We start from the raw sequence: 24,610 nt of genomic DNA, 5'->3' as shown, positions 1-24,610 counted from the left end.
GTGACTTAGTGGGAAGGGCTCTTGGTTTGACCTGGCGAGTGGTCTCTCTGTTAACTCTTTAAAGTGAAAGTTTCAAATAGTGTAGAAATATACAAAACCCACTGAGAAAGAACATACCTTAAATGCCCAGTGTTTAATGGCTGCTTGCCCCCTTCAGCAAGCTTTTCTTTATTTTTAAGGGCATACCAGTGAATTCATGTCATTTTGATATTTTCCTAAACATCTGTTTGATTTCAGAACTGGTACGCCAAGACCCCTATGGGTAGAAAGCGAGCTTTGGCATTAACAGGAGGTAACAAAGAAAATGAAAAGGACAAAGGAAAAAAGGAGAAGAAAGGGAAAAAGGAGAAAAAGAAAAAGAAAAAGTAATGCCTTTCTGAGGAGCCGGGGATGCAGGTGCCTCTGACTTGACAGAGGAGACTGACCATTGCCCATCTGAAGACCCGCACTGACACCCCACGCCCTTCAGCCCTGCCCCACTCAGGTCTTCATAGGTTGACCACCAAGTTAGCTGTCCATGACAACTATTTCTACAGCTTATAACTGTTTCTTAGCCTATGTAAAGTTTGCATATAATCCAAACTCACTCTTCACATACTCCACAAGTTGGACACTTCATCTCATCAGTACCAGTTGCCAGATTTAAATGTTGATAGTTAGAAAATATTCTAATTTGACAACCAGTTAAGTTCAGTCTGTCATTGATACTACTAGGTTTTTATTAACTCGTGTATACTGTATATTATCTTGCACATATTTTAATAAATTAATTCTTTGCTCTATTCATATATTTTAAATAATGGAATAAAAACTGTTTTTCTTGAACTGACCCAGTAATTTGGCTGCTAAAGCCGAAAAAAGGTTTTTAAATTAATGATTTCAATCTTCTGACTTTATGGGGAGCCTAAGACCCAGGGTCACAGAGCTAATATTTAGAACATTGAGGCTGAAGTCATTGCCTCAATTCCCAGGTCTTAAGATCTTGAGAAGCACTGGGATACTGGCAGGCCAACAGCTAGATGAAAAGTACTACATGAAAATGGGGTAGGGACATCTCCAGCGATCCAGTGGCCCTGGGTTCAATCCCTGGTTGGGGAACTAAGGTCCCACAAGCTGTGAGGTGTAGCCAAAAATAAAATGGGATAAGAATTGTGGAAGAGAAATGCTAAATAAAGAAGTAAAAAATGCTAAGAAAAAAAAAGAATTAAAGCATAGAAAGATGAGGGTCAAAAGATAAATTTCAGTTTTGTTTGAGCATGAATGGTTATTTGGTAGAAGACAATAAGTGACCCACTTCTCAATTGTGAGAACACAGAGGAAGGAGACAAGCTGAGGTGGGATAAGTTTAATTAAATTTAATTCAAATTAACTGTTGCACAGTTTGGGGCTATGGCACAGAAAGTTCTACAGTCTCCTTCTCTGTAGACCAAGCTCCATCTCCAGGCTTTCCCAAGATTTTCAATGAGTTAGATCTTTAATGCCCCCAAAACGACCAGTGGTTCCCAGGCATCTTCTTGCCATCAGCACAGACCCCTCAGCCTGTGTCTGTACAGGACATGGACACAGATTAGGAGAGAAAGAGACAGCCCAGGGCCCACGTGCACCGAATCTGCTCTGCATAAACTGGAAAGTGTCTGAATCTGTTCTCTTGAACAAACCACTGTTCCAAGTGCACTGCCATAGATCTGCCAAAGGAACCCCAACTTCTGCAGACTCTGACCCCTTAACCACCCCAGATCATGTCTGGCCAAGGCTCCGAGAGGCCTGAGGGGTGGACAGACTCCCCACTCTGAGCCCAGAAAACAGGGAAACCGTCATCTCTCCAGGGTGGTCCCCCTCTTCTCACGTGTCATGGGAGCAAACCCTTGGTTGTGACCCCAAATGGGAACTTCAAGGCTCAAGGGTTTGGTGTTCATTGCAAATAATAGAATCTAGATTATAAAGCCATGAGAATCACTAGGTCATCGTCCACTGGCCAGCTCATCAAACTGTAAGCCTGTCAGTGATCCATGTTTAATTTATTTTTACTTACTTTTTGGTTGGCGGTGCCACTCAGCATGTAGGATCTTAGTTCCCCAACCAGAGGTCGAATCTGTGCTCCATGCAATGAAAGTGCAGATTTTTAACCACTGGGCCACTAGAGAAGCCCCACAATCCATGTTTAAAATCTGCGGTCCTCCTGGGAAAATGATGCAGCCATGTGCTACAACCCCTGATCTTACCAGATGCAGAGAAATGACAGCCTTTACTCATGGGAGAAAAGGAATAAAAAGCGTGCAAAGAGAGTAAGAAGGAAGGGACTGTGGGAAGGAAGGACAGACACTTCTGAGCTGGGGCCTGAGCTGTTTCTGGGCCGTGATGTGACAATTCATCCCTCCTGAGAACGTTCTTAAGTGAAGGAGACAGTAATGAATGTCATTAACCCTCATTAAGGGAGCTTCTGTACAATGAAATCTGACTAAAGTGGAATTAAAGCTCTCGGTGATTCTGCCCTCAGCCTGCCCTGTTTTTGGACCCAGAACCACTGCAGGCTAACTCAGCATTCCTTTGAGCATGTTCCCGAGACCGTGGGGCCTTAAACAGACACCTCCGTCCAGAACTAGCAGGTTTAGGACACCCTAACGCTGAGGCTTCCCAGGTGGCAAAGATGCTAAAGAACTCACCTGCCAAACCAGGAGACATGAGTTGGATCCCTAGGTTGGGAAGATCCCCTGGCAGAGGAAATGTCAACCCACTCCAGTATTCTTGCCTGGGGAAGCCCATGGACAGAGAAACCTCGTGGGCTACAGTCCGTGTGGCCTCAAAGAGTAGGATATGACTGAGCATGTCTGTAAAGTTCAAGTGCACAACACTCTAGAAACTATTTTCGAGGTTCTTCCTAATGCTCCATCCATGTGTGGTATGAAAACAGTAATTGTGGGTGGTGTCACACGGTTATTCAAAGAGTGACACCAGCTTCAACCACTAATGACTTTAAGGGACCCAAACTACTTAGAGAAGTGGCTTCTGGTGCCCTTACAGGTCTGAAGATTGTAAGAGAAGCATAGATGATACTAACAAGCACAGAGAAACCACAAAAGACCAATGGGTTTGAAACCAAGAGGGTAGCTACTTCAACAGGAAGGTTTGGAAAATCAAAGGGATCTTGACCCAAAATACGTCTCCCTGCACCACTAGGCTTCCCAGGTGGCACTAGTGGGAAAGAACCCACCTGCCAATGCAGGAGGCAGATGAAGATTTGATCCCTGAGTGGAGAAGATCCCCTGGAGAAAGAAATGGCATCCCACTCCAGTATTCTTTCCTGGAAAATCCCATGGACAGGGGAGCCTGGTGGGCTACAGTCCATTCAGTCGGAAAGAGTTGGACACAGCTGAGCGACGTGGCACCTTGCACTGTTAGAATCACTCTTTCACTGATGCGTGGTCCCCTTATCCATCCCCAGTCATTAGAAAGCACAGTTGCATTACGCAGGGATGTGGGGTTCATTCTCCAAGCCTATCATTGAGCAGCCCCTATGTGCCAAGATGCTCAAGGGAACTGCTTTGCAGTCTAGAGGGGGAGGGGACATCAATAAAAGACTTATGTACCGGCTGCATGGAGCCAGATCCAAACAAGGGGTGTGGGGACCGGGGCACGCACCCTAAGACTTAGCCTAAGGGATCCAGCTTAGCAACAATTTCTGGATGGAGAATCTGAGATTCCGTGAGTATATGGCAGGTCTGCCTGATTCCTTAGCTCTTCAAAACGGCTGCAGTTACTGCCCATATAACTACATAAAAGGGCGTATTTAGGGTCCCTGGCACATGGAATGGACTCCCTATGGGTTTATTGCCTCGTAGACATTTCACAGTGCACTTTGCATATGGGGCTTTGGGGCGATAACCTGGAGGCCAGGAGTCTGCTTCCAGGAGTCCTAGTCTCCGCCCCTACTCCACCCTCACACCCACCACCACCCTCCAACTCCCCCAATCCACGCCCACTGGACTGTCGTCGGAAGTCTCTCTCTTCACACAGGGCAGCTCGCCCAGGTCCTCCACGTGGCAAGCAGAGACGGGGTCTCACTCTTACCTTGTGGCCTAGAGATTAAGCATCTTAGAAATTCTGTCTCCGCCATCAATTCTAGTGGTTTAGAGCAAAGGCCTTGACTGACCCACTGCCCATCCTGGCCCCGTACCCTCCGCGTCTTCATCGGGCAGGCGTTTGGTCTCTGCCTCGTGGAGCTGCGGTGAGGAGCGATCCCAGCTCTGACCAGTGTGCCCAGCAGAGCCGGGCACCCAGTGAGGTCTCTGTGAGCGCCACCTGCTCTTCCACGGCAGGTCCCCAGCTTCCTGAGATGACAGTGCAGTGTGGTGACGTGATGGGGTGATTGCCCTGAGATACCCTGGCCTCCCCAGGGCCCGTGTGCATGTGCAGAAGCCGGAAGCCTCTGCAGGGTGCCCCCACCATCCCCACCGCCAGCCCTTCCCCTTGACTGTTTCCCTTGTGAGCCCGTCTGGGGTCTGGGAGGCCTCTGTCGCAGCCTCGGGGACACCGCGGGATCACCTCTAGAGCCCCTGGGTAAAGAGACCACCGCTCCAGCCTGTCCTCAGGTCTCTCCCAGCCCATCTGGAAAATCAGCCAGCGTCTGGGAGGAGGGTCATGGCTTCTTGGAAAGCCCCGTGGTCTGGGCTGGGCTGAGTCCAGACTCACAAACGAGCTGGGTGACCTTGAGCCAGTCCAACCATACGCATCCACACACACAAACACATACACTGCACACAGAATCACACATGGCACACACATGCATGCACAGACACATAAACACACAGATAGACATAAAACACACATGCACGGATACTCACATATGTACACATCCCACCCTATAAACACATGCACACCCATGAGCACATGTTCACGTGCACACGTGCGTGTACACACCCCCATGGCCCCCACTTTTGCAGCAGGGCTGATGGCAGAGCCCTTGACGCTGGCATCCCTGAGCCTCAGGGCTCCCCCCGAGAGCAGCACCAGAGGGAGGCGTCCCCGCAGGCACTCCTGGGCCGGGCAGTGTGTTTACGGGCTGCACTGAGCAAGTGCAGTGTAAAGACATCTGCCTCCTGATCCCCGTGGGAGGGGGTTGAGGGTCCCCCACTGCAGCTGGAAAGGCTAACGTGCCCCCCCATGGCTCCCCACTGCACAGGGAGCAGGAAGAGCCGCTCAGAAGAATGCGGCCACAACAAACCCAAACCAGACTCCGCACTCTCCACACGGAGCTCAGAGAGGTTGTCAGCCTCCCCAAAGTCACACAGCTCCTCCAGACAGCACCAGACCACACAAGCAACTCGGGGGGCAGGGAGGGAAGCTGGACACCAGGCAAGGTGGGGCCCATCCTGGGGGTCCCCAGGGAGCCATGTGTGTTTCCTCGTCTATGAGAGACCTGGGGTGAACCCCATAAACATCCTTCTAACTCTGAGTTCCTGTTGCCCTTGGGATGGAAGCATTCCAGAGAAGAAGGTCTGTGAGGCCTTAACCCGTGACGTCATCAGGGCCACTGGTGGTAAGAGGAGTGCGACCAGGTTCACCCCGACTCCGAAACAACTGGGCTCGGACGCATCCCCAAGGAAAGCACCTGCAACATTGCAAGGCAGAGTCCTCTGCTTGCAGCCGAATATTCAGCATCTCTATAGCGAACTGGGGTCGGGGTGGGGGCTACCCCGAGAAAAGCAGACCCAGTGCTGAGGAAGAAGGTAAAGAGCTGGAGTCAGAGCTGCCGTGCTCTGCACGTGATTCTCTGAACATCCTGGCTGATTTTATGTCCCAGAATTGCAGATTTAGGGCTGGAGCCCTGTCTGGTAAGAGGTTGTCCTCACCCTGGAGAGCAGGGGCAATATTCGTCTGCCCCTGCAGAGTCGGACACAACTAAAGCAACTTAGCACAGACATGCTCTCACCACCTGAAATTGCCTTTGGAGTCTTTCTTCTGAAGGAGATGTTTCCAATAGTCTTTTATCAAAATGTGAACACTTGTAAGAGGGGATGTGCATTCATGATTTTATTGAGTTATGACACAAATACAATAAAGGCACTTTGCTCACCATCCAGGATATGAAGGGGAGGTGTTGGCAGCACTTTAGAAGCCCATTTGCAGAGATGTCCAGTCAACAGACGAATGGATAAAAGAAGATATGGCACATATATACAATGAAATGTTGTTGTTCAGTCGCTAAATCGTGTCTGACTCTTTGCGACCCCATGGATTGCAGCACGCCAGGCTCCTCTGTCCTTCACCATCTCCTGGAGTTTGTTCACGCTCATGTCTGTGAGCCACCAACTCATCACCGACTCAGTGGAATATTACTCGGTTATAAAAAAGAAGGAAATATTATTTTCTCCCAATCTGAGGGCTGTCTTTTCACCTTGCTTATAGTTTCTTTTGTTGTGCAAAAGCTTTTAAGTTTCATTAGGTCCCATTTGTTTATTTTTGCTTTTATTTCCAATATTCTGGGAGGTGGATCATAGAGGATCCTGCTGTGATTTATGTCGGAGAGTGTTTGCCTATGTTCTCCTCTAGGAGTTTTATAGTTTCTGGTCTTACATTTAGATCTTTAATCCATTTTGAGTTTATTTTTGTGTATGGTGTTAGAAAGTGTTCTAGTTTCATTCTTTTACAGGTGGTTGACCAGTTTTCCCAGCACCACTTGTTAAAAAGGTTGTCTTTTTTCCATTGTATATCCTTGCCTCCTTTGTCGAAGATAAGGTGACCATAGGTTCGTGGATTTATCTCTGGGCTTTCTATTCTGTTCCATTGATCTGTATTTCTGTCTTTGTGCCAGTACCATACTGTCTTGATGACTGTGGCTTTGTAGTAGAGCCTGAAGTCAGGCAGGTTGATTCCTCCAGTTCCATTCTTCTTTCTCAAGATTACTTTGGCTATTCGAGGTTTTTTGTATTTCCATACAAATTGTGAAATTATTTGTTCTAGTTCTGTGAAGAATACCATTGGTAGCTTGATAGGGATTGCATTGAATCTATAGATTGCTTTGGGAAACTATAAGCAAGATGAAAAGACAGCCCTCAGATTGGGAGAAAATAATAGCAAACAAAGCAACAGACAAAGGATTAATCTCAAAAATATACAAGCAACTCCTGCAGCTCAATTCCAGAAAAATAAATGACCCAATCAAAAAATGGGCCAAAGAACTAAACAGACATTTCTCCAAAGAAGACATACAGATGGCTAACAAACACATGAAAAGATGCTCAACATCACTCATTATCAGATCAAAACCACAATGAGGTACCATTCCATGCCAGTCAGGATGGCTGCTATCCAAAAGTCTACAAGCAATAAATGCTGGAAAGGGTGTGGAGAAAAGGGAACCCTCTTACACTGTTGGTGGGAATGCAAACTAGTACAGCCGCTATGGAGAACAGTGTGGAGATGTCTTAAAAAACTGAAATTAGAACTGCCATATGACACGGCAATACCACTTCTGGGCATACACACCAAGGAAACCAGATCTGAAAGAGACACGTGCACCCCAATGTTCATCACAGCACTGTTTATAATAGCCAGGACATGGAAGCAACCTAGATGCCCATCAGCAGACGAATGGATGAGGAAGCTGTGGTACATATACACCATGGAATATTACTCAGCCATTAAAAAGAATTCATTTGAATCAGTTCTAATGAGATGGATGAAACTGGAGCCCATTATACAGAGCGAAGTAAGCCAGAAAGATAAAGACCATTACAGTATACTAACACATATATATGGAATTTAGAAAGATGGTAACGATAACCCTATATGCAAAACAGAAAAAGAGACACAGATGTACAGAACAGAATTTTGGACTCTGGGAGAAGGCGAGGGTGGGATGTTTCAAGAGAACAGCATCGAAACATGTATATTATCTAGGGTGAAACAGATCACCAGCCCAGGCTGGATGCATGAGACAAGTGCTCCGGCCTGGTGCACTGGGAAGACCCAGAGGGATCGGGTGGAGAGGGAGGTGGGAGGGGGGATAGGGATGGGGAAAACACATAAATCCATGGCTGATTCATGTTAATGTATGACAAAAACTACTACAATATTGGAAAGTAATTAGCCTCCAACTGATAAAAATAAATGAAAAAAAAAAGAAGGAAATAATGCAATTTGAGGCAGATTATCATACTAAGTGAAGTAAGCCAGACAGAGAAAGACAAATATCATATAATATTGCTTATATGTGAAATCTAAAGAAAGAAGGTATAAATGAACTTATTGGCAAAACAGAAAGAGATTCACAGACATAGAAAACGAATTTATGGTTACCAAAGGGGAAAGGGGGAGGAGAGGGATAAATTAGGAGCTTGGGATTAACACATACACACTATATATATAAAATAGATAACCAACAAGGACCTACTGTATAGCACAGGTAATTATACTAAAATTGGTAATAAACATAGGCAAAGTCCACAAGTCTGTTCTATACACCTGAGTCTCTTTTTCTGTTTTGCATATAGGGTTATCGTTACCATCTTTCTAAAGTCCATATATATGTGTTAGTATACTGTAATGGTCTTTATCTTTCTGGCTTACTTCGCTCTGTATAATGGGCTCCAGTTTCATCCATCTCATTAGAACTGATTCAAATGAATTCTTTTTAATGGCTGAGTAATGGGGTGGGATGTTTCAAGAGAACAGCATCGAAACATGTATATTATCTAGGGTGAAACAGATCACCAGCCCAGGTTGGGTGCATGAGACAAGTGCTCGGGCCTGGTGCACTGGGAAGACCCAGAAGGATCGGGTGGAGAGGGAGGTGGGAGGGGGGACTGGGATGGGGAATACATGTAAATCCATGGCTAATTCATTTCAATGTATGACAAAAACTACTGTAATGATGTAAAGTAATTAGCCTCCAACTAATAAAAATAAATGGAAAAAAAAAAGTTAAACCAAAAAAAAAAAAAAAAAATAAACATAGGCAAAAAGAATCTGAAAAAGGATATATGTATATAAATAACTGAATTATATCAATATATGTATATAAAGCTATGACCAACATACACAGCATACTAAAAAGAATAGACATTACCTTGCCAACAAAGGTCTGTCTAGTCAAGGCTATGGTTTTTCCAGTAGTCATGTACGGATGTGAGAGTTGGACCATAAAGAAAGCTGAGCACCAAAGAATGGATGCTTTTGAACTGTGGTGTTGGAGAAGACTCTTAAGAGTCCCTTGGACTGCAAGGAGATCCAACCAGTGAATCCTAAAGGAAATCAGTCCTGAATATTCATTGGAAGGACTGATGCTGAAGCTGAAATTCCAATACTTTGGCCACCTGATGCGAAGAACTGACTCCTTGAAAAAGACCCTGATGCTGGGAAAGATTGAAGGTGGGAGGAGAAGGGGATGACAGAGGATGAGATGGTTGGATGGCATCACTGACTCAACGGACATGAGTTTGAGTAAGCTCCAGGATTTGGTGATGGACAGGGAGGCTTTTGGTGCTGTGGTCCATGGGGTCGCTAAGAGTTAGACACTACTGAGCAACTGAACTCAACTTATGTGTATAAACAGGGCTTCCCAGGTGGTTCTAGTGGTAAAGAACCCGTCTGCCAATGCAGGAGACATAAGAGACTTGGGTTCGATCCCTGGGTCAGGAAGATCCCCTGGAGAAGGAAATGGCAACCCACTCCAATATTCTTGCCTGGAGAATCCCATGGACAGAGGAAACTGGCAGGCTACAGTCCATAGGGTCGCAAAGAATCAGACACAACTGAAGCAATTTAGTGCATGTATATAAATAACTGAATTACCGTGCCATAAACCTGAAACTAACACAATACTCTAGATCAGCTATACTTCAATAAAAAAAATAAATACAAGAGGAAAAAAAAAAAGAAGAAGCCCACTTGCTGGGCTTCTGCTCTGGGTATGGCACAGACAGGCCACTTCCAACATCATCCACCCAGTGAGATGTGGCATTTTCCTCACCAGTCAGGCTGCCAAGTCCACGGGACACAGTGGCGCAGAGGTCTCCTTGGGCAGTACCCTGGCAGGGCTGGGCCTGAGCAGAAACTGGTGCCAGCCAGAAACCTCGGTCTCCCCATGGCACACATGGGGCTACGGTGCTCAGTGCCCAGACCCAACCAGGTCCTGGGAGCTCCCATGGCTCCCTGAACACAGCAGGTCACCCCACCAGGTGACCCCGCAACAGCCAGAGTGGGGATGACAGCCTCCGTCCTAAAGGACAGATTTTACTCCAAGTGGAAACTAATTGATTCTGCCTCAGCAACTTTCCCAATTTGTGAGAATTCTGCAACTGACGGATGAGCTGATGGGGAACGTTAGCTTTATATAAAACAGTTAGCCACAGACTTCAAAGGGTTCTCGAAGGTAAATTTAATTACATCCGCCCCAACCAGACATCCAAAATACCCTCGCTTAGCTTTTGTGTGTGTATTTATACTAAGCACAATGCCCACGTCCTGTGACATTAGTATGTCTCTTTACATCATTGAAAATAGGAGTCCTTTGGAACTGGTTAGAGCAAATTATAATGCCCCCAGCCAGGTCCTTTTGTTACGCAGCTCTTCAAAGGGGGTGCCTGCCTGGCCCTCTGAAAGCTGTGGGGCCACTGGGGTTCATTTGAGAACCCTCTACCCCAAGTTGTTCTTGCAAATTATTTCTGCCCTATGCAGAGTCTCTTTACTGTCCTCCTGGCATCAAGTGACTTTGAATCTTGCATAATACATGCTCACACATACACAGGGAAGGGATTATTGTGCTGCCAGGATTTAATAGTGTTTATGGTAATGAGCTGAGGGGACGCGGGATGACAGAGGTTTTGTGTTCGTCCCTGGAGCGCGATGGTGCCGCGTCCGGTGGTGGGAGAGCATCCGAGCTGTGTGGGCTCAGCCTGCACCTACAGACCAGCCTCCACCGTCCTCCAAAGGCTCCAGATCCAGACATGGGCAGCATTTGACCTTGGTGAAGCCCATTCCAGCCCTCTCTCCTGGTCCTGGAAAAAAGAGGCGCGATCAGTCAGCCGACACCTAGATGACAACCTGACCACACAGGTTTCTAGTGCGGCTTCGTGGGCTTGGCTCCTGAGGCTGGGCAGTGAGCTTGCTGCAGGCCAGCACCAAGAGTCGTCCACCCCAGACCCTCAGCTCTGTGGAAGGTGGACCCAGCCTCTCTCCCACCAGTAAGGAACCGAACGGATGGCAGCTGAGAGCTCGCCACCCCTGCAGAGACTGGCATCACTTCTCGGATGGCCGTGACAGCCAGGGCTCTGTGCTAAGCCAGCCCCAAAGAACCAAACACTCAGCTCAAGGCTTCTGTCCCCATGAGGATGGAGACCTCTCCTGTTCTTCAGGGAGCGCCCTGAGAGTTGGATGAAGAGCTGGACCAGTCAGGCGCCTGCCCAGGGGTCCAGCTGAAGGGACTCCAGAACAACCCTGGGACCACAGTGCCCTCAAGTGGAGCGTGGCCAGCACTGCTCTTGGTCAGTTTTGGACGGGGAACTTGCTCTGTTAAGCCCAGGCCATGCCGGAAATCTCTTATTCTAAATGTAAAGGCATGTATCTTGAATACATATGAGTAAGTATCACAGGTATAAATATCACACCTATGAATAAGTATCTTTGTTTACTAATAGAATACAGGCTATTCTGCCATCTTCAATAAACAAATGTACAAATATTCAAAGAATGCCCATTATTATTTTTTTTTTCTTGCCTGCTTGGGTGACCTCCACCCCTCAGCCCATCCCTGCCATCTCATCTATTCTGCGAACATTCACAGGAAATGTCCATCACACGGTTGTCCCTTCCTGGGGACCATGGGACATCTCAGGGATGGACAAGTATGTGTGGAAAAGGGACGGAAGAGTGACCACGAGTGAGAGGAGATGATTACTGAACCGGCAATTGCTTTGGACCTATTTCATGCATGGCACAGGCAGCTACAGACCTTGTGATGAAAGTGGTTCTCAAGGGTGAGGCGACTGAGCACCAGATGGACTTGGGCCAAAGGCGGGTCCTGGCCATGGGGGGCAACTCGGAGTGTGAGGTTGCTGGGCAACAGAGGGTCTCGGCTGACTGCCTGGTGCTGTGGTCCCAGCCGAGCCCTCACCTGTCCGATAGGAAATCGTGCAAGTAAGATTCCAAAGGCCTACTTTTGTAGCGGGTCTTCAGTCACTAACTTCTCCTACCTGATCATTACTGTTGGCCAGGGTCTGCCCAGGAGGACCACACATGCATGCTAAGTTGCTTCAGTCATGTCCAACTCTTTGCAACCCTATGGACTGTAGCCCACCAGGCTCCTCTGTCCATGGGATTCTCCAGGCAAGAATACTGACTGGAGTGTGTGCCATGCCCTGCTCCAGAAGATCAACCCAAGGATCAAACCCCTGTCAGTTACGTCTTCCTGTATTGGCAGGTGAACTCTTTACCACTTACCGCCACCTGGGAAGCCCCGTGGGAGGACAATGACTTTGGCTCAAAAGATGGACCCGGAAGACTGCTGCTGGCTCTTCCCCCGGCAACCGAAGGACATGTTCTTTATCTCAGCAGTAGTAGCATCAGCTGGCCGCAGCTGACCATCTAGACCACAGCAATGCTGCCACAACAAATATCATCTCAAGCATAGCTTTGTTCAGTGCCTCGTCTGTTTCTGCTGGATGGATTCTCAAAAGTGGCCCCGCTGGGTCAACATGTCATGCACACAGAAAGTTGCAAGTAGAAAGTAGCGGGAAGTGAAAATCATAGACTACGGGGCTGTGGCCTCCTGCCAGCCCTCCAGGGCTGAGGTCCCCTGGGTCATGGACACCCCAGCAGAGGATGCCTGTCCATCATTTCTGCCATCCTGGAAACCGGCCGAGGACAGGTGGGAGCAATGTCGGGAGAACCAGGCCCTGTTGGAGACATCTCCTGAAGGATCTGTGTCTGCAGGCGCCTTCGGAGGGGCCCCAGTTCCGCCCTGGCTCCACTCTCTCCGGGGTCACTCACTAGTGGAAAAGCAGGCAGGCCTTGATGCTTGTGTTATGATGTGTTAAATAGACCCCAGCCCCTCCTAACACACCAGACACAGGAGGAAAGAGGAAGGGGCAAGGAAGTCGTGGTCAGGAAAGGGTTGAAATAAACTCCCATTACCTTCATCGGAAGGACTAATGCTGAAGCTGAAGCTCCAATGCTTTGGCCACCTGATGGGAAGAGCCGACTCACTGGAAAAGACCCTGATGCTGGGAAAGATTGAAGGCAGGAGAAGGGGACGACAGAGGGTGAGATGGTTGGATGGCATCACCGACTCGATGGACATGAGTTTGAGCAAGCTCTGGGAGTTGGTGATGGACAGGGAAGCCTGGTGTGCAGCAGTCCATGGGGTCACAAAGAGCCGGACACAACAGAGCCACTGAACAGCAACCTCGAGAGCAGGGAAAGTGCTTCACTCAGACTCCCATTCCCTGCGTTCTCTGGCGAGATGGACACCGCTGAGACGCGGTCCCCCAGAAGCTGCCACAGAGCACGGGGTGTCCTGCTCATGACGATCAGCATAGCCCCCGCTGAGCGGGATCCCTGGCAAACATCTGAATTGGCATCAGAATGAATGAGGCACTGAGTGAGGAGGGGAAAGGGGAGCTGCTAATCTACAGATGTAAAGTTTCGATGAAGCAACAGGAATAAGCTCTAGAGACCGGGACACAGCATCGTACCCACAGTCAACAAGACTCTGCGCGTGTGAGCACCATCAGTCCTGTCCGACTCTGTGACCCCACGGACTGTAGCCCGCCAGGCTCCTCTGTCCATGGGATTCTCCAGGCAGGAATACTGGAGTGGGTTGCCAAGCCCCCTCCAGGGGATCTTCCCGACTCAGGGATTGAACCTGCGTCTCTTGCATCTCCTGCATTGGCAGGAAGATTCTTTACCACTGAATGATCTGGGAAGCCCAGCAAGACTATTTTGTCTGCTTAAAAAGAGTAGCTCTCAAGTGTTCTTACAACAATGAAACAAATTTGTTTTAAAAAACAAGGTGATGGTGGGAGGACTTTCAGACTATCAATACAAGAGGTAGGAAGTCACTGTTTGACGATGCTCTGCGGGGCTTCAAAATGTGCTGGAGGATAGAGTTTTAGAGGGAGTCCCTCAAAAACAAGAGAGTTGGTTGTACAGGGCAGAGACCTACAGTAACCAGTCTCGGCCTGCATCCCCTCCTGCCTCCTGGATGCTGCTCTACCCTTAACATGATCTATGACTGGTGATCACAGGATGCAGAGAAGATGCTTGAAACAGGTGCTCTACTGGGGCCATCCCCACGCAAGACACAGAAGAGGCAGATCTTTGGCATGGAGAATCCAGGAATGGAGGAATCCATCTAAATGTCTACCCTTGAGTTCAGACACTCTTCCAGTAGGCAACATGGGGTGCACAAGGTAGGGAGAAGATGAGACTCATCTCTGAGCACAGAAGACTAAGAGTCAAGTGCAGACTCCACTGCAAGCCCACTCTCCGGTCCCCCCTAAAGATGCCCCCAATTAATCACAGGGGTATGGGCTGTAATGGAGAAAACGGGTGCTGGATGGCAGGGAGTTACGCAGTGAGGAAGGGGACGTAAGTGGTTTTAACTTCTCTGATCATTTACACATGGAGAAATAGTTGTGAATGAAGGCTGCAAAGACCCAACATTTCAAGAAATATGATATTAACTAGACAGGCTTAATAGTCAAACGGATTTGGAGACAATGCAAACGAGTGGAAAATCTGACACCTCCTCCTTTTCCTTCTCTCCTTTTCAGGACTGAGGAGGACTTCCCTGGGGGTACAGTGGATGAGAACCCACCTGCATTCGATCCCTGATCCGGGAAGATTCTGCTAAGCCGGTGCGCCAGAACTGCTGAAGCCAGCACACCCTAGAGCCCTCGGGCCACAGCTGCTGAGCCCGAGTGCGGCCACCACGAAAGCCCGTGCGCCCTGGAGCCTGTGCTCCCCAGCAAGAGATGCCGCGGCTGCCACGAAAGCCCGTTCTCCACAACTAGAGAGTACCCCCGCTCTCCACAACTAGAGAAAGCCCGTGTGCAGCCACGAAGACCCAGCATCACCACAAATAAATAAAGAGAAAATAAATCTTTTAAAAACTGTTTCTTTAGAACAAAAAAGAACTGAGAATTCAACAAGCCTTGCCCAAAACTAAATAAATCTGCATTTGCCCGTTGTTTTCTCTTTGCCTTGGCCAATTACATTAGAATATGAGTGTTACCTTATCAAACCATCATCACTGCCGCATCCAGTTGTACATCAACAAGCACACACGTCTCAGCTGACATCCATGATTGCGAAATGCTAAATCCTGTTGACTTCCATTGATCGTGGAGGAAAGAGCGAAGGTCCCTTGAATAGAATGCATCTTTCAAAGCCTTCCTTCCTGTTGTCTTGGTGAATCCATGTGGAATGGAGATTGTCTTGGTGATGAGAGGAAGCCAAACCAAGAGAATGGGAAAGATGGTATATTGGGGCCAATAAACTCTCCTTGAAAGTTGGTTTCTTGGAGATGAGCTGGGAACACTATGGTGCTTTCAGCCAGCTCTCCTGCTGGCATTATTAGGTCCATAAACTCTCCTAAGATTCTATGAGCCAAATGGCCTCTCTCCCCTCACAATACCCCCAAGCCCAGGCCCCGACTTTCATGAAGGGGAGGGATGCTGGCAGCTGAAATGCAACGCTGTTATCACGTGGCCACCTCTAGGATGCCTTAGGGCAGCTGGAGGTCAATAAAATGTCTTGGAATCCTGCCCACCAGACCCCATCTGTGCCTGGGGTCCCCGGGACTTTAGTGAGAACACAGCTTGTAAGATGGGGAGAAGGCCCACTGCATAAAACAGATGCTTATTAACTAGGAAGTGTTCACAGCGGACCACAGCGGGGTTGGGAGGTATTTATGCAGTCAGGAAACAGACCACCAGGGAGGGAAGGGGAGGAGGAGGAGCAGCGGTGGGTCCCCAAGGTGGCCTGAAAGGGAAAAGCATGAATGGCCCAGACTGGTCTTGAAGAGCCTGCCCGGGGCACTGGGACCCACCAGGGCTCCCGGCAGAACCTGGGTGCAGGTGTTGTCTGTGGGTCTTCGCCTGCAGCTCGGAGCTCCTGCAGTGACTGTACCGATATGCATCCCTGAGCAGCCCCTCTCCGTGTCGGATGTGCCCTTGAATCTCCCAGGGATCTTGTTAATATGCAGATTCCTTACCCCTTGGTCAGGATTGTGGTCCAAGATTCTGCATTTCTGAGAAATGTCAACCCACTCTAGTACTCTTGCCTGGAAAAGTGCATGAACTGAGGAGCCTGGTAGGCCACAGTTCAGGGGTCACAAGGAGTCAGACACGACTGAGCAACTCTTTCTTTCTTTCTTTCTTCCTTCCTTCCTTTCTTTCTTTCTTTCTTTCTCAGATGATACTGATGCCGCTGGCCCCTGAACACTTAATGAGGAGGAGAGCATCTTGGGCTCCATCCCAGGCCTCGGGAATCAGAGTCTGCCTCTCATCACATCCCCAGGGGACTCACATGCACATACAATTTCAGAAGTTCTGTTCTAGACACTACTTACACATCGGAAATCAGAACAAGGGTATCAGAGAACTTCGTGCCCAAGAGCCATGCTTGGTACCCATGAAATGAGCCAACGTAGGGACCATGTGAGGCATCACCATTGAGTTTCTGTCATCAGGGAGCAACTCCATCACAACTACAGATGCCGCCAGACTGAACACACGGGCCAGGATGGGCAGTTCATTAGGCAGGACTTGTGTTGTGTATTTTGTCCCAGGGGCCCCCAAATGTCATTCATTCATGTGGCCATTTGACCATTTGTCTTGTGGCAACAATGCCCCCAATTTTCTCTGATTTTCAAAAGGCAAGAAACCAATGGTTTTTGTTAAAACGTAGATGTTCCAAAACATAGTAACACAAAATTCCAGAAATTACGCCTGACAGGTCAAAGTTATGTGTGTTTCTGTAAAAACTCAATGAAGAGACTAAAACACAAATCAACATACTTTGGGAGGCTTTGATTTTAGGCCTGGCAGGAAGCAGGGATTGCTTGCATAAAGGAAAAGACAGAAAAGCATTTTAAAAGTTTACCCACTGATAGAAAAATGCCAAGTATTACCAGCAAAGAGTGAGTTAAGTCGCTCAGTCGTCTCTGATTTTTTGCGACCCCATGGACTGTAGCCTACCAGGCTCCTCCGTCCACAGGATTTTCCAGGCAAGAGTCCTGGAGTGGGTTGCCATTTCCTTCTCCAGATCTTCCCGACCCAGGGATTGAACTCAGGTCTCTCACATTGTAGGCAGATGCTTTACCGTCTGAACCACCATGGAAATCCAGCAAAAGGAACCATTAAATTAGTAAGAAGTGAAAGTTTATCTATGCTTTATCCAAAGAGCAAAAACAAAAATTAAAAAAAAGAAGAAAAAGAATACAGAACAGGGAAGAAGACCCCAATACAAGCTCAGTTTTGTCACTAACGGGTGTGTACAGAACTTTGGATCCCTGTTCCCTGTGGCTCAGTGGTAAAGAATTCACCTGCCAATGCAGGAGACACAGGAGACTCAGGTTCGATCCCTGGGTCGGGAAGATCCCCTGGAGGAGGGCATGGCAACCACTCCAGCATTCTTGCCTGGAGCATCCCACGGGCAGAGGAGCCTGGCGGGCCTCAGTCCACGGGGTCGCACAGAGTGGGACACAGCTGAGAGGCTGAGCGTCAGCACGGACCTTCAGTGAGGCTCCATCTGCCCAGGCTTCAGTTTGCTTGTCCCTCAAATGGGGCATCTGCGTCCACAACGCATTCTCAGGTCTAAGAATCTCAGCTTTCAAAATCGAAGCTTTACATGTTGATGCTTTGCTGTGAATTTCAAAGTAGACTTAAACAGATGCATGTCAAATATCATTTTTGGAAAGTGTGAACTGGAAAGACAGCCCACAGAACGTAAGAAAATATTTGTATTGAGTTTTTTTTTTTTTCAGTTGGTGCTAATTATCCAAAAAAGAGTTGCTATGGATATTTGTGTACAGATTTTTTATGTGAACATAAATTTTCATTTCTCTGGAATAAATGCCCAGGAGTAAAATTTCTGGGTCTATGAAAATCCCATGTCTAGTTTTATAAGAAATTGCCCAGCTATTTTCTGAAGCAGCAGTACCGTGCTACGTTCTCAGCAGCGATTGGTGAGGGATCCAGTTTCTCCGTGTCCTTCTCAACACGTGGTGTTGTCGTTCTTTTATTTTAACCCTTCTGACAGATTCTGCAGAGATATCTCGTTGTCATTTTCATTTCCTGTTCCCTGATGGCTACTGATGCTGAACATCTTTTTTTGTGCTTACTTGTCATCTGGATTCAGAGAAATATCTCTTTGTGCCTTTTGCCCACTTTCCCTCCTTTTAACTGAATTTGACTAACTAAAAAGCTCCATGCTGCTTTTAGAGGAATAAGAAACATATATCCCTGCCAGAAAAAAAAAAAAAAGCAGGAGACATGCATCCTCAAACATTCACGGGAAGACCTGCAGAAATGCCCATGTAAAGCAGCTGAGCTTATTAAACAGTCATTGTCGAGAAGTGCGTTCCAAAGGCAGAAGCCAAAACTTCAGTGGTTCCTGCCAGATTTCAGAAAGCTCCAGAAGAATATTTCTGTACGATGCTCTTCAACAAGTTAGCATTTATTCTTATTTTGGGGGTAGGGATGCGAGGGGGAGCGTGTTTATAATTGGGTTAACACATCCTAGAGGCTCCATCAGAATTTCGTCCACATTCTAATATCCAGGGCTGATTCTAATACCTGGTGCTATGAGCAGCGTGTTAAGATTCTATTTTGGTGGGAAATGGACATTAGGGAACCCTGACTTACAATTTGCCAGCCCACAATCATTTCTTCTCTGCTCTGTGTTGCATCATTCTGGAAGACACCTGGGCATTCCAGAAAGGAAACAGATTGGCGTCGCTTTCTTTGAGAGAAACCCCAGGGCTGGTAACAGGAACTCCTGAGCAGGGGTAGGGGTCCACAGTGAACGCAGGTCACAGGGCAGCTCCTGGCACGGCACCCTGATCCTTAGACTCACTCTTCACAGCAGCCGCAGAGCCGGAAGCCACCCAAGTGCCCGCGAGGGATAAGGGGATAAACAAAATGCAGTCCGCGCACGGCTCAGGCTTGGGAAGGAAGGGGTCCTCACAGAGGCCACAACACACACGACCCTCGAAGACGCTAGCTGTGAAGCAAGTCAGTCATCAGAGGACAAGTCGTGTATGGTCCCACTTGTGTGAGGTCATAGAGAAGTCAAAGACACAGAGACGGCAGGTAGGAGGCTGGTTGCCAAGGGCTGGGGGAAGGGGCACAGGAAGCTGGCGTTTGATGGGGACAGAGCTTCGGTTTGGGAAGAGGAAAAATGCTCTCGAGGGGATGGTGGTGATGGTCGCCCAATGACGTGCGTGTATATAAAGCCACTGAACTACACGTCTGTGAGTGTGCTAGACACTCAGTTGTGTCCAACTGTTCGAAAACGAGATGTTTAGAAATGGTTAAAATGGCAGATTTCATGTTATGTGTATATTCCCTCGGAATTCCCTGGTGGTCCAGTGGTTAGGACTTAGTGCTTTCACTGCTGGGGCCCAGGTTCAATCCCTGGTCAGGGAACTAGGATCTCACTAATTAATTGGGGGGGGGGGTGCTTCAAAATCACTGCAGATGGTGACTGCAGCCATGAAATTAAAAGACACCTTCTCCTTGGAAGGAAAGTTATGGCCAACGTAGACAGCATATTAAAAAGCAGAGACATTACTTTGCCAACAAAGGATCTGTCTAGTCAAGGCTATGGTTTTTCCAGTAGTCATGTATGGGTGTGAGAGTTGGACTATAAAGAAAGCTGAGCGCCAAAGAATTGATGTTTTTGAACTGTGGTGTTGGAGAAGACTCTTGAGAGTCCCTTGGACTGCAAGGAGATCCAACCAGTCCATCCTAAAGGAGCTCAGTCCTGAATATTCATTGAAAGGACTGATGCTGAAGCTGAAGCCCCAATACCCTGGCCACCTGATGCCAGGTGTCGTCACCTGAGCCGCCGTCCCATTGGAAAAGACCCTGATGCTGGGAAAGATTGAAGGCGGGAGGAGAAGGGGACGACAGAGGATGAGATGGTTGGATGGCATCACCAACTCAGTGGACATGAGTTTGAGCAAGCTCTGGGAGTTGGTGATGGACAGGGAGGCCTGGCGTGCTGCAGTCCATGGGGTCAGAGTCAGACAAGACTGAGCGACTGAACTGAACTGATATATTCCCACAATTTTTTAGAAAAGAAAAGGTGGGTTCTTTACTTTCAGACTCACATTGATCTCATCTTCCGGGTGACTGTCCAGGTCTGCTCAGAAGCAGCCTGGTTTTGATTCCCCAAACCTCCAGGAAAGAATAAAATGTAACAACCTGGCAACCGGTTCTCATTACCTTAGGAAGTCAAGACTGCTCTCCTGTTTGCCAGCAGCTGGGGCCGGCTTGATTAGACCCACTGGCAACCCTCCTCTGCTCTTCGAAGCAGCAGGAGAAATCGGCTTTAGAGTAGGGATTTAATGGAAATTCAGGTGTTGTTGGCAGATGAGAGATTTGATGAATTTTTCCTTATCTTCCCCATGCTTGATGGACTCTGCCTTGGGGGATTCAAAGCATTAACTTGGTTCAGATATCAAAGGCTTCCAAGCAAGAATGGACCCTGAAGATGGTTTAATCCAAGCCCAGCTGGGGAAAGAGACCACACAAGACAGCAGGAAAGGACAGACCCAGGACACTGCCCTCTGACCTCCATCCAGATTTGGACTTTTTGTACTTCTTTTATCACACCATCTAGACCCCCATCGAGGGCCTTTATTAGAGTCAAAGACTCCTGGGAGGAAATGCCTGACTTCCCACCTGTGTCAGGCATGTGCATGCATGCTCAGTCGTGTCTGACCCTTTGTGACACCATGGACTGTGGCCCGCCAGGCTCCTCTGTCCATGGGATTCTCCAGGCAAGAAACACTGGAGTGGGTTGCCATTTCCTCCTCCAGGGAATCTTCCCGACCCAGGGACTGAACCTGAGTCTCTTGTGGCTCCTGCACTGGAGGCGGATTCTTTACCACGGAGCCACCTAGGAAGCCCCTATGTGAGCTGTCAGCAACTAGATCCATCGTCTTCTGCAGGCAAAGGGAGGAAGTCCCGCCCTCACAAAGGTCATGCCCACAGTCACAGGGTACCCCTGGAGTCATACCGTACCCCTGGCGTGACACATTGACACCTCACCGAACGACCATCACATAATCACAACAGGAGCACTGCCTGCGTCCCGGCCGTGGCCACACTGCTCGCGTATCAGTGCTGTGCTCCTCCCAGCTGACAGAAGACAACAGAGACGCAGAAAAATCCGTGAACTCCCAAGGCACGCTGCTGGAAGGTGCTGACCCAGACCAGCTGCAAACACTGAGATGGCGAGGGTTCTGCCCAAGCTCAAGGGTTCCGAATGTAAACCCCAGCTCTCTGTGGTCTCAGCTCTTCCTTCGCAAATGAACATACAGCGTGCTGCGGGCAGTGACCTATCACCATCTCAGGAGTCGCTCCTACCGCCTCAGCCCCAAGTGCTCTGAGCCCCGGAGAGGACCAGGCGGTGGGTCAGCTGCTGCCCCCTGCTGGACGGCCTGGGCTCAGCAGCCATTTGCGGGGGCGGGGTCGGGGGTGCTGGGGGAGGGGGCGGACCGCGGTGCGGGGAGCTGGGGGAGGGGGGCCGGCCGCGGGCCGGGGCGGGCCCGTCTGGGGAAAGAAAGCCCCTGTGGCCAGTTCTGTGAGTGGCCGGTGTGGAAAGGTCACCTCTCCACCCCTCTCCCCGCCGCTGGTCCTCCTCCCTCCAGGGAATGGATGGAGGAGCTGTGAGCTGGTTTCTCAGCATCACTAAGACAGCCTCAATCAGCTCCCCTGGGGTGGCCCGTGCTGGTCAAGGAGCCCTAGCGCTCTCCTTCGTCCAGGGGAGGGCTTCCAACTTCGTCCTGAGTCCGGTGGGGGCCGAGGGGGCAGCCCTACCACACCCTCAGCCCCGACACACACACACACACCTCCCTTTAAGTTTGCGGCCTGAAGTGTATGCAGTTCAAAGGGGACAAGCCTGTCTATTGACCAAGGCGGTTGACCTCTTGGGACTCCCCGTGGGTGGCTGTCCTGAGCCAGACCTGGGAAGCGAGGCACTCCATGTGAGCTTTAGATGATAAAACAAGCCGCTTGCTTTCGCCCTATTTAGACACAGAATTGTTGTGAGCTGCCAAGCTGTCTTCAAGCTGGTTTCAGACTCCGTGGCCTTTAAGCTACACCAGGCTGTCAGTACATCACGCAAAGCTAGTCTGCGGCAGTGGGTCAGGGCTGGTGAGGAAGTTTTTTTTTAATTAAAAATTAATTTTTAATTAATTTTGGGGGCAAGTGAAAATGTTCTACATCTCAGTTGTGGTGCAGGAACATGACTGAATACATCTGTCAAAACTTAGTGATAGGGGCTTCCCTGGTGGCTCAGTGATGAGGAACTCACTTATGCAGGGGACACAGGTTCGACCCCTGGTCCAGGAAGATCCCACATGCTGCAGAGCAACTAAGCCCGTGCACTGCAACTAGAGAAAAGCCCACGCGGCAACAAAGACCCAGCAGAGCCAAAAATAAATACATAAATTAGTTTAAAAACTTAATTATACTTAAAGGAAAAATTGAGTTTTTTAAAAAAATTATCTCCTGGAGGGCAGTCTCCTCTTTCCTGGGAGGTTGACCAATTCATGCTCCCTGGTTATATGTGAATCCCCAGATGGAAACCTGGTTACCTGGCAACACTTTTGCGATTCACTCCAGTGCTGATTTAGTAAACTTTGTGGGCTGTGTGGGCTTCCCTTGCAGCTCAGCTGGTAAAGAATCTGCTTTCCCATTTAAATCCATTTACCGTTTAAAGAATGACTGTGTGCTCATTACCAGCTTCCAGGTAGCAAAGTGTCCCAAAGATGGAATGCACTAGATCAAGGATGACTTTTCAGCTCATGGCTCCACCCACAGGCGGTGTCTCCCCCCACCCACGGCTCCTCAAGGCAGTTTTCCCATCAGTCAACCTTGTCTTCCTGTTTTCCTCCTTGTCTGCTTACCCCAGATGCCTGGTCCTTAACTTTTCTTCCCTGTCATCATTTGCTCCCTGGATAATATCCCTCCTGAAGGCCCCAAATATCTTCCAGTGCTGAGGACTCCTGCTTACACATCTCTTGCCTGGATCTTTTTCTCAGGCTAAAGAAGGCAGATGTATCTCCACCTGCCAACTCAACATCCTCCTTGGAAACGCAATGGGCAACTCAGACTTAAGTCCAAAATCAGACTCTGGTTTCCCCTCCCCCAAAACCTGTTTCTCCCCAGGTCTCTCCAAGCTCAGAGCCTGGGAACGCCATCCTTTCATTGCTCAGACCCCAAAATCATCCTTGGCTCTCTCTTCCTCTCCCTGGCCCATCTCTTCCATCAGGAAAACCTGACTCTTCAGTCTTCAAAATATACCCCAACTCCACCTTCCTCTCATCTCGTCCGCGACTCCTGCCTGGACAGTGCATCAGTTTCACCTGGACTGCTGTGATAGCTTTCTGGTTCTACCCGTGTCCCCTGCAGCCCGCCCTGAGCCCCGCAGCTCGGGCAGGTCGGCCACCCCTCTGCTCCAGTGACTTCCCGCCTCCCTGAGCAGAAGGTTCAGCGCCCGGACAATGACCATTAAGTCCTAATATGACTCAGCCCCAATCTCCACCCACTCCTCCTGCAGCCTGGTGGCAGCCTGGCTCTTTCCAGACCCACCTCACATGCTCTTCACTCGGGGCCTTTGCACCTGCTGTTCTGTTAGCCCGGGATGCTCTGTGCTCGGACATCTCCCTCCCCTCCGTGTTTGCTGACCCTCACCTTGGACCCAGAGCCTAGATGTGTGACTAGTCTTATGAACCATCATATAAAGCCTAGGCAGGTGAGATTAGGTGGTTTTACTGCCTCCACTCTCCACCCCCCGATGGGGTCAGGGAAGAGAAAAGACACAGGACACAGGCTTGTCCGATGTGATCAGTCTCTGTCACCTGACCCCCACGGGTGGGTGGTCCCAAGCTCAGGGGCGGTGGACTCCTGCTCAGGGAGAGCTGCCCTCACGGGTGGGTGGGGTCCCTGTAACCCCAGGCCATCAGGCAAGGTCCCAGGAAAGCGAGCCCTCTCTTCTTCCCAGGCACACGTTCTTCCCCCAGGTGACGATGCCGTCTGGCTGCCAGGGCAGGCGAGATGACGGCACGACCCGGGCTTGTGGATCCGCCCTCAGCCCATCCGTCTGCAGGCAGATGACAGAGCTGCAGAACCGCGTGTTCTCACACACCTGGGCTGCTCTGCCACGTCTGTGTGTGACCAACATCCCCTGTTTTCTGTATCCCTCTCTGGATTTCTCCCAACTTGCCCCTCGGGACAGTCTGAACCCCCCGCAGAGGCTCAACGCCACTGCTCACGTCGTCTGCCAGGTCACACATGGACCTCCACCTCCCTGAGTGTCTTGGACGACCTTGCTTGGTGCCTGGAAATTCTCAGTGATTCTGGGCTTCTCTGTTACT

The 24,610-nt window shown here is 49.1% G+C and overlaps 2 protein-coding genes, 1 long non-coding RNA gene and 1 other non-coding gene across 6 annotated transcripts in view; 3 read left to right on the top strand and 1 right to left on the bottom strand.

The window, feature by feature from the left end:
- The window catches only part of IQCA1 (IQ motif containing with AAA domain 1), a 175,091-nt gene extending 174,309 nt beyond the window's left edge, over positions 1–782 (top strand). For both annotated transcript variants that reach the window (XM_020905508.2, XM_020905507.2), the window contains exon 19: positions 238–782. In XM_020905508.2, coding sequence (XP_020761167.2) covers positions 238–369 — 132 coding nt within the window. In that variant the 3' untranslated portion in view covers positions 370–782. The remainder of the gene's footprint in view (positions 1–237) is intronic.
- Positions 783–10,630: 9,848 nt separating this feature from the next.
- On the bottom strand, positions 10,631–19,254 carry LOC110145279 (uncharacterized). 2 transcript variants are annotated; one of them, XR_002316171.2, is made up of 3 exons: positions 18,867–19,254; positions 11,951–12,112; positions 10,631–10,997 (listed from the first exon to the last, which is right to left on the bottom strand). It is a non-coding gene; the product is annotated as an uncharacterized lncRNA (long non-coding RNA). The 2 variants fall into 2 exon arrangements; XR_011486303.1 differs by lacking the exon at positions 18,867–19,254 and adding an exon at positions 15,233–15,431.
- A 98-nt stretch (positions 19,255–19,352) lies between these two features.
- Positions 19,353–24,610, top strand: part of ASB18 (ankyrin repeat and SOCS box containing 18) — a 99,288-nt gene continuing 94,030 nt past the window's right edge. The window contains exon 1 of the mRNA XM_020905505.2: positions 19,353–19,440. The gene's annotated coding sequence lies outside the window, so the exon portion shown is untranslated. The remainder of the gene's footprint in view (positions 19,441–24,610) is intronic.
- Positions 19,578–19,649, top strand: TRNAE-UUC (transfer RNA glutamic acid (anticodon UUC)). The gene has a single exon. It is a non-coding gene; the product is annotated as a tRNA-Glu (tRNA).

The sequence above is a fragment of the Odocoileus virginianus genome, unplaced genomic scaffold (genome assembly GCF_023699985.2).
Source record: "Odocoileus virginianus isolate 20LAN1187 ecotype Illinois unplaced genomic scaffold, Ovbor_1.2 Unplaced_Contig_4, whole genome shotgun sequence".
NCBI lineage: Eukaryota > Metazoa > Chordata > Mammalia > Artiodactyla > Cervidae > Odocoileus > Odocoileus virginianus.
This window is presented reverse-complemented; position numbering and strand designations above follow the sequence as displayed.